General features: G+C 46.4%; 1 protein-coding gene across 2 annotated transcripts in view; it reads left to right on the top strand.

Moving 5' to 3' along the window:
- The window catches only part of INTS3 (integrator complex subunit 3), a 1,800,341-nt gene that overhangs the window by 22,374 nt on the left and 1,762,074 nt on the right, over positions 1 to 15,893 (top strand). For both annotated transcript variants that reach the window (XM_069651244.1, XM_069651252.1), the window contains exon 2: positions 13,884 to 13,967. In XM_069651244.1, the coding sequence (XP_069507345.1) occupies positions 13,884 to 13,967 (84 nt within the window). The remainder of the gene's footprint in view (positions 1 to 13,883; positions 13,968 to 15,893) is intronic.

Below are 15,893 nucleotides of genomic sequence, written 5' to 3' on the forward strand. Positions count from 1 at the left end.
CTCACGTACCACACTGCATATACGTACCACAGCCACCGCCACTACTACCAAACCTCCACACCCAAATACAGCTATTCACATGGTACGTCTCCCAGCTTTCCATTTAGTACAGAAAAGCAATACGTCAAACTGCAGTACAGAAGTCACCACTCTGCGCAATAGACACTACACAATACGATGCGATATGCAGTTTTAGTACGTCTCCACTGTTCACGCCACTAGCTGCAGCCATGGATTAAACACTGTAGGATGTGTTGAGGAGCACCGCACCCATGCAGTCAACCATCTATGCAATGCTGACGTACCACACACAGAAGGGAACAACGTGAAACCTACTTCCAACCACGGCACATAGTTGTCGCTACAAGGCCTCCAACCTTGCAACACACCTCAGTACATGGTAGCTTATAATGTGCCTGTCATGTGCACTACACTCCCCTTCTGCCATTGAGCTCCCAGCAGTCACCACAGAAATAGGTCTCTGCACAGGCTATCGTGCCATAACTATGCCTGCCTGCATGCAGCACACATGGGAGCGGCTGTGCAGAGACCGCGATTTTGCGCTGTGCGCAAGGACACTGCAGGCACATCAACATCTTCGTCCACCTAGTGACTTATCTCAGATGATTCACTTCTCGATTTCCCCCACCCTTTCCATCCCTTCTTCCCACCACCAAATGGCGTAATATGTTTTGCAATGCACTCCCCGTTTGCTATTCAGGTACCACCAGGCAGCACGGTACGAGGTTGCGGCACAAGCTATCATGCCGTAACGAAGGCTACCTACACTCGCCACACATGGTGGAGCCTGTGCATTGGTGAATTGCGCAGTACGCACAGATACTGCAGGCACACCACCGTCTTTGTCCACCTAATAATCACATATCTCTGATGAAGCACTTCTCTCCCCCCCACCCTTTCCATCCCCTCTTCCCACCAGTGCATGCCGTACATTGTTTGTCAGTCCCTTTCGGCGGCGCACTGTCCTCCGATACACCATGGCAGCATTTCCCAAAAAGCTTTGATGTACAGCACGCTTCTCTCCAGCCAACCACCGGCCGCGTCCAAAGTTTGTCGACAGCATGGCATACTGCAAGCCAATGAGCCTCTGTCCGCGGAGCGGTCAGGGAAATGGGTCCGCGGAGCGGAGCCAGTAATCACACATTTTTTTTAGATGTACATTTGAGTTCTTTGCAACAAAAGTACGAGTCGGATTTCCACCAAAAACACAAAAGCATGCTTTCTGACCCAAGCCCCCCGCTCCTGCCGCAAATTCGGTGAAAATCCGTTCAGCCGTTCGCATGTAGCTGTGCGCACGCAAAGTTTTTCCTCGTTCAGTAAAACACATTTTTTGGGCCCCCCCCTATAACTTTGACCCCCTGCACTAAAGCTCACCAAACTTGCCGGAAAAAATTCAGAGAGGCCCATATACTTTTTCTGCAAACTTTGGTGAGGATTCCTCCAGGGGGAGCGAAGTTAATAAGCCACCGAAAAAGTGATCTATGGGTTTAGCAACTTAACCATAACTACATGGTCGCTACCGCGGGCCGTGTGTGAGTGCTTGTGTGTGTGTGTATGTATGTATATACTCTCTTCCTTTGCACTGAAGGGGTAAAAGGAAAGTTAGCTTGGTACACTGTTTCTGTACGATGATCGCCCCCAGAGACTGGGAAACATTCAAAGCAGAACTGCCACCCCTCAAACACAGATGGAACTACAAACGTATCATATTCTAAATATCCCATTTCACAAATATCACAATTCAAAAATAGCTTTCAGAGATCAAACTTTAAAAAAAAATAAAATCCAGAAATCGAAATTTAATTAAAATGTAGAAATCAAAAATCAGACTCCCAAACCAAAATAAAAAAATTAAATATCCAAATTCAAAAATGTCAGAATTATAATTCAAAACAGAACATTTGAAATTCAAAAATATTCAAAATATCAAGACATGTCAAGGCATAAAATAAGCACTGTCGCATAGCAATTTGCTATGCAATAATCAAATGGACACTTGTGTAGCAAAGATGGCTATTTAAGTTGCCCACTTCAATTAAAGCACAGCTCACCCTGCATTCCTCTCTTGCCCTCTCTTCCTCCTCTTTGCTCTGTTCACTCCAAGGCCTAATGGAGAGAGTGCAGCAGTAATCATCTCCTCCACTCTTAAGTGCCAAACGCATGTGTCGGAGTGCTAGGCAAGAATGTACCGGACTGGGAGACTTGTCCTTGGCTTCAAGCCCATGGACTGTTATCTCTCCAGCACTGAAATCGCTGCACTGGCTCCCAGTGGCTGCGAGGATTCAGTTCAAAACCCTCTGCATTGTCCACATGGCCTTCTGGGGCCTCAATACCTTCAACCTTCTCTTCCTAAATATCTTCCTTCTCGAGCTCTTCGCTCATCCGCCTCCAACTCCCTCAGGGTCAGTCGCTACTCCAAGCAACGAGTGGGTGGTAGATCTTTCCTCGGCTGGGGCTTCCCTCTGGAACAGCCTTCCTGCCTCAATGAAACTTGAGGAGAACCATCTCCGGAAGCACCTCAAAACCTTTCTCTTTGCTTCTGCTTTTTCTCCACTTCTCCCTTACTGAACCTGCACTGGTTACCGGGCCGCCCTCTGTTCTCGGGCCCAGGTCACCTCCACCGCCAGTTGGACTCCTGCACTGCCTTCCTGGCAACCCCCTGCACCCAGGACTGTTTCTGTATCCCTACAGTCACACTACCAGCACTTGACACCTGATGTCTGCACTTACCACCAGCTGGCCGTACTTTACTTACTGTTATTATTCTTATCCCATGTACTGCAATCCTCCCAAACCCCTCTCTCCCTCGCACTTTCCCCCTTCCCATGCACTTGCGCGATCTGAATGACACCTGGCCTACTAGGATCGCTGTCTGTCTTCCCTCTGTTCCCCCTCCCTTGCCTGGTTGTGCCTTGAAACACTTGTGCATAGGCGCGTTATAAATGCCATATCATATCATTTGTCTTTTTTAAATAATTGCAAACCCGAAATAATCGGTATGCAATTTTTATTAACCTTTATATATTCTGTCTGGCAAAGACCAGTATGTGTCAACTTCTATTTGTTTTAAAAGACAGTCATGCAATTCCATTCCTAAAATATAGGTTGTTACATGATGCATAATTAGAGTATTGATACTGTAAAACACTGCATCATCTCCATGCTTTACAGTAAAGTTTAGGTTAGTGTATTTAAAGTTCATTGTGTCCACTACATTTCATTTTGTTGGGGAAGATGCATCATATTGAGTCAACACTTTTGAAAATGTACATGATCACATGATCAAATGCTTTGGCAAACGTAGTTCTGTAACCTGCAGGTTGCATACATCTTGCAACTGGTGCTCAACCCATGAGCATACCCATACTCCTTGACATTCTAAATTATCACCCAGTTGCTTTATAACAGGTACCCTGAAATTGAGATGAAATTGGGTCAACCAACAGACTGAACAAACTCTCCCATTATAAATCCATCATTCGATGGACTAAAAATCAAACTCTCAAAGGAGGTAAAAACCTTAGGATTTTATCTGGACTCAACTTTCAACCTCAATAAGCAAGTAAACGCGACAGCCTCTGCCACCAGTTACACTTGTAAACTGATCTACGCATGCAAACCATTCCTTACCACTGAAAGTTGCATTACGGTAGCACGTGCCCTCATCCTATCAAAACGGGACTACTGTAATGCCCTCTATCTCAGTACCAGTAAACATAACACCAATAAATCACAAACACTTCCAAATAATGCCTTGAACTGCCGTAGGTATCCCGAAAAAACACCATATCTTGCACGCCAGACGCTCCACTAACTGGTCATCTATAAAAGATAGAATAAAGTTCAAATCCTTAAACCTCGCCTTCAAATATCTTGCCAACATGGCTCCACAATAACTAGTGGAGAGATTTACCAGACACACGTCAGAACGCCCCATCAGAATGGTGCACACCAACATCCTCAGGATCTCTAAATTGAAACTTAAAAAAACAGGAGGGTCCAGCTTCCCAGTCATGGCAGCCCAATTATGGAACTCAATGCCCAACTCACCGTCCTTTCAACCCTAGATGTAAAAGCATGGCTACGCTCCCTTGACAATTATGTATGAACTCTGTATGTCTGAGATGTATCTGCCTCTGTATATAGAAGTACTGCTGTACATAACTTGTTAATATTGTAATTGGAAATGTAAATTTGTTTTATGGAATGTAACCTTTAAAATATACTGCGCCCAGACCGTGTGTCATCTATACCAATTTCGCAGATGACACCCAGATCCTCATACCGATCACAGAGAACTATGACCATGAAACGCTGATCATTAACAAAATCTACACAATAATACAAAATTGGATGGCTCTGAACAGCCTTTGCCTCAACGATGAGAAAACAGATTCTCATTGTGGGCTCCCAAACTAAAATGAACGCCCTCCACTCGGATTATACATCAATCAACATTGATGGAACTCCGATACCAGTATCGAAACAGGTAAAAACCAAAGCAGTTTATTTGGACGCTAATCTAACTATGACGAAACATGTAAACGCTCTATTTTCATCTACCTCTTACACGTCCAAATTAATCGCCCTAAGTCGCCAGTTCCTCATGCACACAAATAGCATTACTCTAGCCAGGGCTCTGATATTATCCAATTTTGATTACTGTAACATACTCCTACTAGGTACTTCTAATACTAACCTTGGCAAACTACAACTAATGTAAAGCAAAGCGTTAGGAGCAGCCCTAGGACTAAAAAAGTCAGATCACATCTATAACATCAGGAGGGAGACCCATTGGTTACCTATCAAGGCTAGAATTATCTTGAAATCTTGTGTGTTACCCATAAATGTCTCGCTAAGAAAGCACCCATCTGTAGCAACAACTCAATAAGTAAAAAAAGAATCTAACAGAACGCTCAGATCTACTAACTCGCTCCTTGTGGTCCTGCGCTACAGAAGCTCCAGAGCGGGGGGAAGCAGCTTCCCAGTTATGGCCCCTAAACACTGGAACGCCCTCACATTAAACATCAAAAATGAAGACTTCCAGTGCTTCAAAAAACAACTAAAAACTTGGTTATTATCCAGTTTTATCCAGTTTATACCTAGCTAACAACAATCAGCCATCCTCTGCTCTAGATGGATGTCAATTTAACGCAGACCACTGCTAGAATATGTAAATGGGTAAACATGACCTATGCAACTTTAACCAATTTTTTTGTAATATGTAATCTCTTGAATTATTGTATTATAACTATTAAAATGTCTGTAATTATGCAGTGATACCTCAGGGGTTGGGCGTATAACAAATGCAATAAATAAATAAAATAAATAAAAATGGCTGAGAGGAAAGGCAACTATCGCTCTGTCCTCATGGCCCTCGCCTTTGACCTCGGTGTGGGGCTCCCAGAAAGGCCTTGATGGGCAGAATTCTAAGTACTCCCAGCAATGGTCAAATGGGGGACTGGAACACGCGGGCCAGCTTTTCCGCCAGGGTCTTTTCAAAACACTTGAGGAGCTGAGGGAGGATATGCCTCGGGCAACAATGCCAATTTTTCATTATAAGACTGAAGTGGATATTTACAGCACCCAAGTGGGAGGAGGTTGTCCAGATACCTCACAACTTTTGAGAAATCACTGAACTTGGCGACGAACAGGAAAGGGATGGTATCCGTTATATAGCGAGCTCCATACGGCCAAACTGAGGGGGAAATGTAAGGACATCTGGGAAGATCTGGCAAGTAGAGAATCTCGGGGGAAGAATGGGACCGGATATATACGGTAACTTTTCATGGGAATTTGTTCAGGCCCACAATGGAACATAACTTTAAAAACCTTCAGTGGTGGCACAGAGACCCTCCCCCCCGATCTTGAAAGATGTTCCCAGCAACCTCTCCTTGGTGCCCCAGAGCTGGTCGTCAGGTAGGGTCCTTTACACACGTGGTGGAGATGTACAAAGATGCAGATGTTCTGGGTGAAGGTCTTGAGCTGAATCAAAGATATAATTGGAGACCAGCTAGAGCTGGACCCCCTACAGATGCTGTTGGGTCTCCAGGCTACTGGTAGGGTACAATTTAGGCTGACTAGTCTCGTAGAGGCTATGCTGAGAGCTGCAAGAGTAGCTATTGCTTAGAGATTGAAAGGAGAACACCAACCGTTGAAAGTGGAATGGGAAATAAACTCAAGGACATAATGATTATGGAGAAATTGACGGCCATGCTTAATGTTAGTTACCACCTTGGTATATACCAGGAGGAATGGGAACTCCTGATTACCAAATGGGAGGAGGAAGGGAAAGAAAATTAAAGGGTTGGGTGAGGTGCAATGGCAGACAGGAAGCCACTCAGAGAAACATGAAGATCGGGAAGGGGAGGCGATGTAGTGGCAGGCTGTGAGGGGGTTTATTAGGAACAAGTGCTGGGGGGGTCAGGGGCATGAGACTTGTAACCGGGAATGGACTGGAAGCCCAGGGTCATTGGAGTATTTTGGGATCCTTTGGGAGGAATGAGACCTCAGTTTCCTGTGTAAGTTTGCCCAATACAATGATGCAAAACTGACGAGTGGAGTATCCCCGAAAGGCACATGGACAGGGAATCTGAACAATAGTGCAACAAGACCTTGAACGGGGGGGGGGAGTGATGGAGGGGGTTGAATTATTGTTATTATGGTGGAAACATTTGTGAAGTCTTTTAGGTGAACAAAAGTGCCAATACAAATCAAAGTTTACAAAAGGAGCCATGTGATCAGCTAATTGCAGATGTTTGCTGTGGAATTAGATGCACCGTTTGATAAAGCTCATCCGAAGAAGCGCTCAGACTAATGAACAAATAGGCTGACCTAACCCATTCCAGATGTATACTTGAAAAGCTTCCCATTTGAGCAAGGTAAATGGTTTTAGCGGTGGATAGATGCAATGCTTTTCATCCACATTGTGAGGGTCCCAAAGCTCCTTTTGTGTATTTTGCTTAATTTGTCTCACTTTATGCTTGCAAGTAGAATGCTTCACTTGTATTGCTGCAGTTGTACTTTCTAAAATGGGTTATACAGGTCTGTTTCTGCATGATGACTTTTTTTTCTTTTTTAGTTAGTCATAGTTTCAATTTTATTAATCCAAACACAAAAATGCTTTACCTGAAGTAGTATGTTATTTTCTGGTTCAGCATGAATCGTGTCTTAAATAGTCCACTTCATAGAATTTGTCATAAAACCAACATTTGTCTGTTAAAGAAAAGTGCAGCAGTGGATAGATGCATTTCATGGAGAATGGCGCCCAATAAATCAGAAAATTCTGAACACCTTTTCCCAATTGTACATAATTTAAATCGCATCCATATTTTCGAAAAGCATGTTTAATTAGTGCATTCAATAGGTGAATAAGCAGACTACATTAGAGGCAGGTAAGGATGTGTACAAGCCGCTGCCACCATCCTGCTTTTGTAAAGGTGAACGGTGCAACCGGGTCAGCCTGTTAGGAGTTTGACTGTAAGTCTAGGTGCATAGCAAACGCCAATTCTCCAGCATTGGATCTTTCATGAATTCACATGGTGTGAATATTTCCCGTCGTCGGGCTGGGAAACCTTGATAATTTTAAGAAGGCGTTTTCCTATAGAAAACTTCGACACTTTAGTGTCCTATCGACGTCTTTTTGGGTGTTTTATGCTACACCAATAGGACGTCTGGTGTAAATAGCCCTGCGGCTTCCCTTCAGATTTTAACCGTCTCCAAACTGTTGGGATCACCTCGTGTTTGCTCTCTAGTTACTCTTAAGTGTTCTACACGTGCTTTACTTACTTGGGCCATCATGTCCTCTGTAGGCCCGAAGAAATCATTGTTTAGGCCTTGTGAGACCTGCAGCCTAAAGAAAGTCTGAGTGGGACGGGCATGCAGATTGTCTGTACTGCCTGTACCCCAATCATTCTGCGGATGCCTGTGAAATCTGTCTAGGCTTTTCTCAGAAGACGCTGAAGGAACGCAACTGCCGGTTGATCTTTTGGCGCAACAAAGGTATTTACCTGGGTTCGGAGGTGGGTTCGACCCGTGGGGAGCAAGTCTTCGGCTATGGCGGAGAAGGTGTCTTCACACCAGAGGGTGCAGTCAGCAGAACCCCCCTCTAAGAAGCAGCGCACAGGGATGCTGGCATTGGAGGTGGGTAGAGGCGGCAGAGCCTCTGGATCCCGGTCACATCAGGCTATACGGGCGGGTGGCCCCTCTCTGGTCAAGTCGGCAAGACCAGACAAGTCCAAGGAGGCGAGTGCTAGGCCTGAGAAATCGCAGAAGGCCTTGATTAAGGAGAATGAGAATGAGAGGGAGAAGTCGAAGTCCTGCGAGTTCTCGTCATCGAGGCACTTGTTGTCAAATGACCATTATAGGTCATCCTCAGGCCGTGAGTCTTCCAAACATCGTTCCGGCACGTCGACCAAGTGGTCTGTTTCGCCAGGCTGGTGGGGGCCTTGGTTCCGTCGACTAGGGGTTCGTCGGCAGAAGTGCCTCCGTCGACGGTTGTGGTGCTGCCTTCTCTTCCTTAGACAGTGGTGACATCTGCTCCGTCGATTGCCGCGATAGAGGCCTTGTCAATGCCCATTCCTGTGAGTGGGCCCTGTTGCTGTCGTTGGCTCAGCTGGAAACAGATGGTGGTTTGTTGCCTATGGGGGAACCGCGGCAGTCTGGGGCTGGCCTTGAGCCTTTGCTCCAGGTGGACATCCTTCAGCAAGACCCAGCACCTTTATCCTGTGTCATCGAGTCCTGAGGACAAACACGTTCTATTATTCGACCCGTCGGCGCTAGAACTGCAGTTGGCGCGTCCATTTATGTCAGAAGGGGTTGGGGCTGTGCCGCCCCTCTATCCTTTGGTGAATCCACACTCTGCTGTCCATGCAGGTGCTAAGCATGCTCCAGTCGGTGGCTTCGGTGGACCAGAGTGTGCCCGTGGAGGCCCCTCGGCCGAGTCTCCCCAGGAAATCGCCTCCGGTTCGGCTGCCGGTGCCATCCAGAGGGAGGAGAACTGGTGGATTCGGATCCAGATAGTGGTCCTCGCGACACGCTGTCAACGGTGTCCTCATCGCCCAGGAGGGCCGATACCTGGGATACGGACCATGAAGTAGAGCATCTTAGTAGCCCGGATCAGCCATCTCTGCCGGATGATGTTGCTGCTTTTCACGCGATGATGGCAAAGGCTTGTCAAGAGTTTGGCCTTACTCCAGAAGAGGCTAGAAAAGACGGTTTTCTTTTCTTTCTGTTTGATCACATGAGGAAGTGACGGAAGGCAGTCTTCTCTGTCCCAATTTTGGACCACGTGAGGCAGGAGGGTCTGCGCACGATGCGCCATCCTTTTTCAGAGCCGGCTGTGAAGGGGCGCCTGGAGAGGAAGTTTAAAGTGCCTGGATCTACCCCCAAAGGCCTCACGTCACAGCCCACGCCGGAGTCGGTGGTACCAGCGGCGGCTAGTCGGAAGGCTAGCAGTCAGCACAAGTGTGCTACGCCCCCGCACAGTGAACATTGCAGTGGACTTTGGGTAATCCGGGTTCAAACAAATCAATAATGGTGGTGTTCTCCGGAGGTAGTCCAGAGGTCCAGCATAAAGTGGTGGACATGCCCTGTGAGGATGAGCAGCTCTTTGGCAAAAAATTCGATGAGGTGTTGAAGGGGATAAAGGAGGACTCTAAAACTGCGAGGTCCCTGAGGACACTGCAGAGTGGTTGCTCTTTTTGGCCATTTTGAGGGGCCTCTGGAAATGCCAGATTGCTACTTTCCGTAACAGATGTTACGGTTGCCCCAGTTACTCATCCCAGGGCTTCCGGTGCTCGTTCCAGTCCACGCTGAACAGCAGGAACAATCTGGCGCAGCGAAAGAGGGGTCCAGCCACATCGGCTGCTAAGGGCCGGCAATCCAAGCCTCAGTAATGACTGCTTTATGGGCAGTCTGCTAGGGGGCAGAGAGGCGTACCACATCGATGAGTGGCATCTTGCTACGGACCGCTAGGTGCTGGTTACAGTACAAGACGGCCACTTGTTTCGGCGTCCTCCACTCCCTATTCTGCCCGTGCAGGTGGTGTAGCCGCATCTCCCAATCTTGCGGCAAGAGGTTTGTCTCATGTTGGAGAAAGGGGCAATAGAATCGGGGCCGGTATCGAAACTAGGTCAGGGGGTGTACTCCCGGTACTTTGTGATAAAAAAAAATGGAAAGTGGTGGCCTATTCTGGACCTTCGGCCGTTGAACAAGAATCTGCAACACCTGAAGTTCAAGATGCTCACGTTACAGGATGTCATATGCTCGGTGCAGCCTGGTGAATTCCTGGTGTCTTCTGATCCCGACAATGCTCCCGATGCTGTCAAAACATTGCAAGTTCTTGCGCTTCGTGGTTGGAGACGAATCCAGTTTCGTGTCCTCCCATTTGGACTCAAGTCTGCCCCAAGGACGTTCACCTGGTTCCAGTGGCTGCTTTGCTCTGCAGGGAGGGGCATCATGTGTACCATGTGTACCCGTATCTGGACGATTGGTTGGTCAGGGGTCCGTCTCCAGAAAGGGCGTTGGACTCTCTCCAGGCCTCTATGCGCCTGTTACAGCGGCTGGGCTTTGCCGCCAACTTCTCAAAATCCTTTCTGACGCCATCCAGGGATTTGCTGTTTCTGGGCGCTCAATTTCATACGCAGCAAAATCTGGTGAAGCCATCGGGCGAAAGAGTGGAGAAGTTGCAGTCCAAGGTGGTCGAGTGGGGCCTGGGAACTTCTTGTTCGGTCCAGAGTTTAATGTCGCCTCTGGTGTCCACGGCGTCCTGCATTGCGCTCATCCCGAATTGTCGCCTGTGCATGAGACCGGTGAAGGAATTTCTTGCCTCCCTTTGGTCGCAGAGTCGAGGTTCATGGTCGGACAAGGTGGTCGTCTCCTGAGTTTTAGTGGAGGCCCTGAGGTGGTGGATGTGCTTGGAAAACCTTGTACGGGGCATGCCGCTGCTGGAACAAGACTTTCAGTTCACAATAGTGACGGACGCGTCCCAGGTGGGTTGGGGGGCGCACCTTGACAAGTCTCAAGTCTAGGGCCTATGGTCCCGAGAGGTGCGTTGTTGCACATCAACGTTCTGGAAATTGAGAGCGGTGCACTGGGCTCTGAAATCCTTTCTACCTCTCATTTAAGGTGCAGTGGTTCGCTATTTGACAGACAACACCACCATGTTTTATTTGCGGAAGCAGGGCGGCATGCTCTCCCTGCCCCTCTCAAGGGAGGCTCAAGCAGTCTGGCATTGGGCCATTGCTCACGGGATTTACATTGCAGCTTACCATTTGCTAGGTGTTCAGAATGTTCAGGCGGATGCTCTCAGCAGAGACATTGGTCAGTGCACGAGTGGAAGCTGGAGGAGCAGGTGGCGACGATCTTCCAGAAATGGGCGTTTCCCCTCAACGTGTTTGCCACGCTGGACAACAAGCAGTGCCCTCTTTGCCAGCAGGGTGATTCATCAGGAATAAAAGGGAGACGCCTTCTCGTTCCCGTGGACGGGCTTTTCTCAGTTTCCTCTGATTCGGAGAAGGATCCAGTTGGTGCACAAGTACCGGTGCAAAGTGATCTTGGTGTCCCCGTTCTGGCCCAGGCAGACCTGGTTCTCGGATCTCCTTCATCTTGCAGTGGATGAAGCGCTTTGCCTGGGGTCGGAGCAGGATCTTCTGTCACAGGACAACAGAAGGGTGTGGCATCACGACCCAGCATCACTCAGCCTGGCAGCATGGCTCCTGACCATTTCGACATCTAGCAATCTCGCAGGATTGTTGTTGGATCCTGGCGGTGACAAGGGCGCCTTCCAACAATGTATCTTACAGTAGAAAATGAGCTACGTTCTGTGCCTGGTGCGAGCAACAGATGGATATACAGCCGTTGGAGGTGTCTCCAGCCCAGATTCGCCCTTACCTCCTGCTACTGGCGCAGGGGGGCCTGGCGTTGACATATTCAGGTGAATTTGGCTGCCATCTCCAAGATCACTAGACGGCGCATTCTACTCCTCGGTTTAGTGACCGGTTGGTCAAGCATTTTCTAAAAGGACTGTTTCAGACATTTCCCCAGAGAAAAGGTTTGCTCCGGTATGGAGTCTCAATGTTGTACTCTCGGCTCTCATGAAGTCGCCATTTAATCCCATGTCGACGGCGTCGTTTAAGTTGCTCTCATGGAAAGTTGCATTTCTGGTGGCTATCACATCTGCCAGAAGGATGTTGGAAATTCAGGCGCTGGTCATTGACCCGCTGTATCTGCGATTCATGTGGGACAAGGTTCACTTGTCTACTAACCCTCACTTTATCCCTAAAGTTCCGTCAGAGTTTCACTTAAACTCTACGATTGCCTTCTTTGCTAAGGCGACCACTCCGGCGGAAAGAGCTCTGCATTCCCTGGACGTCAAGTGGGCATTGAAGTTTTATCTCGACCGTACTAGAGTCTTCCGGCAGTCTAGACAACTATTTATGGCTTTTGGTCCCTCCAACAAGGGGAGGTCCATTTCCAAGCAAGGACGACAATTTCTTTTTGCCACGGGAAGGCTGGCAAACCTTTGAGGGGCACTCCTAAGGCCCATTCTACAAGATCCACTTTGTCGTCTGCGGCGCTGTGGGCTAGTACACCGCTCAGTGACATTTGCCAAGCAGCATCTTGGGCGGTGCCACATACCTTCACCAGACATTACTGTTTGGGACAGCAACATGTGGAAAATATGCAGGTGGGACAGGCAGTCCTCAACGCCTGTTTCAATAAGGTAGGCCCCGCAGCTTCCGGGGTTCTTTTCGTTCCTTCTCTGTCACTTGCTGGTCTCTGGTTATCATGCATGTTGTTGGGTGATGTTCATTGTGTCGTGGCTGTGGCCTGGGGCATGGGGTTGGTTTGCCTGTTATGCACCTCCAGGTTGTCATACTGCTATGTAATCTATTCACAGCATGTGAACCCATGAAAGATCCAATGTTGGAGTAGGGAGTAGTTTCTTACCTGTAACTGCATTTCTCCAGCGTTATCTTTCATGGATTCACATGCGCTCACCGGCCTCCCCTGCAGGCAAACCTTGGTTCGGGTTTCCTCTACATTGGAGTTTAAAATCTGAAGGGAAGCTGTGGGGGCAGGGCTATTTATACCAGAAGTCCCATTGGTGTAGCATAACACACCCAAAAAGACGTTGATGGGACACTCAAGTGTCGAAGCTTTCTATTGGAAAATGCTATGTTAAAATTAGAGATTTCCTTGCCTGACATGAAATATTGACAGCATGTGAATCTATGAAAGATACCAACGCTGGAGAAAGGGAGTTACAGGTAAGAAACTACTCCCATCCTTAGTACCTGATACTTTTACATGAACTGACAACATTCTTATTTCTTCCCGCACATGGGTCAACGTGCATTTCATTATCCGGTATTTTGCTATGTTATTTCTCTCTAGAGTCCAATGTATCTTCAGCGTATGCTCTTAGTCCTAAGGCCAAGCTGAATAAACGGACCAGCTGCTTCCCCGCCCTCTGTAAATGCTTCTTTTAGACATACGAATTTTGCACTGTAGTAGGGATTTGTTTATTTTAGACACGTGCTTCGACTACATCTCTTTCTAGAATTAATTCACTCTGTGCAGAAAAGTTCTACATTTACCCTTTCTTGAGTATTGTATGGGCCTCAGTGTGTACTCCCTATCAAGTCAAATGAGACGTTGAGTGATCATTTGTTTGGTCTATCGGTTTGGCAGAGTTCTGTAGGATTAATTATGGAGAGAGGCCCTCTAGTCTTCATAAACTGCTCTCGAGTGGATGTTCTGCCACCTTACCTGTTCACACAATATCCTCTCCCACTTGCAGTTAATAATTGCACAGCTTTATATCTGCTAAATTTGTTTTCTTGTCCCGTTGGTTTCAGAAATTGGAACGATGTGTGGCAGTGGTAACATCGATGATGAACGGACTCTCGGAGAGGGAAGCAAATGATGCCATCACCGCTTATGTGAGTAAAATCCAACTAACTACTTTCTATAAGCAACCATGTGGTTTGCAATTTTTCTCCAAAGGACGGTAACAAAAATAATTAGTGACCATATTTCTTATCGCAACACAAACCGAATTGTTTTGTGCTAGGTGTTATTACCCAACTGTGCTGTACTCTGTTGAGTGTGAAGAATGAAAAGCTGTCATACTTACTAGGATTTGGACCTGTAATTTATTAGTCAAAGACATGGCTTCAGCAGTTCACTTTGCTACTTTTACCTGATTCTGGAGAAAGAATGCGCAAAGGGCTAAAATATGGATGCATTTTGTCTCTGATAAACCAGGAATCGGTGGCTACCTTGGCTGCATGAACCGTACACCCTGAAACCTCCGAGTGGTGGCATGTTTTAAAAATTAAAATAAATAAATAAACCCTGCCCTGGAAAAGCTTGGCACAGTTTAGGTATGTATCTAGCAGGTTCGTTATATGGGATTGCAGAATATCCATACTGGCTGTGTAGTTGGATTTGAGCACTGCCTAATATTGCTTATGTGCAGAGTTCTAGGTTTTAGTTAGGGCTATTAGGTGGTGCTTTGCATACATGTGTACACGCTTTCAGTGTACATGTGTGTAGTTTTCAATCTTATTTCTATGTATTTGCCTTCAGCTCTACAAATTTGGGCTGCAGATGGAATCCTATCCAGTAAATGGGCCATGTTGTAGCACCTTTTCCCTTTCACATTACACATAAATCTACATGTGCATTGCAAGATAAGGGGCTTAAGGGGTTTAACAGTGCAGTTTTCTGTGGCTAGGACAAATTCTCTGTTCATTGCTATTTTTGCTAAAATAGCATTTATGACTAGACCCGCATCTGCCGCAAATTTGCATATCACCAAATTAGACAATAGTGTGAACACACTATGGTCTGGATGATTCTGTGTCGGCATGTACCAAGGATTCTATTTAATGGTGCTTAATTTCACAAAAGCAATATGCATTCAAGTACACAAAATCTTTAATTATGTTTATCCTCCATGCAAACATGCATTGGGTTTTAAGGAAATAAAATCTCACTTTGTACTGCGTAAATCTGAGACACCGGGCACCATATTTCACACTGCGGCAGTATCTTTGTCACATTAGCATTCCCCATGACTCCAAGCCCTCTTCCTCAGATTTACTATGCACAGTTTATAGGGAAAATTTGAAGCTATTTTACTTTAAATGTGGCCTCTCATTTTTGGATACAGCTTAGGCCCTCAATGTGGAGCTGCTGTCTCTGAAAAGTCACTTTTCAGTTAGCTGTCTAACACATTTTGCAATATGGGCTGATCACCTCTCTGGAACGACTTCTGTCTTAAGCCTGCTTAGGATAGTCATCCAAATTATATCGGCTGTACTCCCCTAGCCCCTTCCTTCCAGTTGTTCACATAAATATTCTTCAATGTTAATGTCCCAAAATGTAGAATAATTATCCTCCTCCTGTGAGCAAACTATTATACATTCTTGAGCTCATCCCAACATCTTGTGAATGATGGGTCGCTTCTACCAGTAAAATTACCTAGAAAGGATGGGTAATCTCCCTCCTAATGTGAAATGGCAATTTCGTTTTTGTGGCCGTTTAATGTGACTGCTAGTATCATTTAAAAAAGGATCATTATATTATGTTTGTCAGAAGGAATAATTGAAACATTAAATGTTCCTGTGTGATGTGGCCTTTCAGACATAATTGTTTTTCTTATTTATCTTAATTTTGTTCCATTATGCGCCATGCGATTTTTATATAGTTTTCAAGATGTACTTTTTAGCTTTGAACTGCAATTTGCTCTCAAGACTGCTTAGTAAAAACACTGCAATTGTCTAAAGTTCGTAGGAACTTCCATATTGGACATCATTTTTTATTTCAATTGCATGCATGCAACTTTCCTTTTATAAATGAAT

Source organism: Ambystoma mexicanum, chromosome 1p (genome assembly GCF_040938575.1).
Source record: "Ambystoma mexicanum isolate Mex_15411 chromosome 1p, UKY_AmexF1_1, whole genome shotgun sequence".
In the NCBI taxonomy this organism is placed as follows: Eukaryota; Metazoa; Chordata; class Amphibia; order Caudata; family Ambystomatidae; genus Ambystoma; species Ambystoma mexicanum.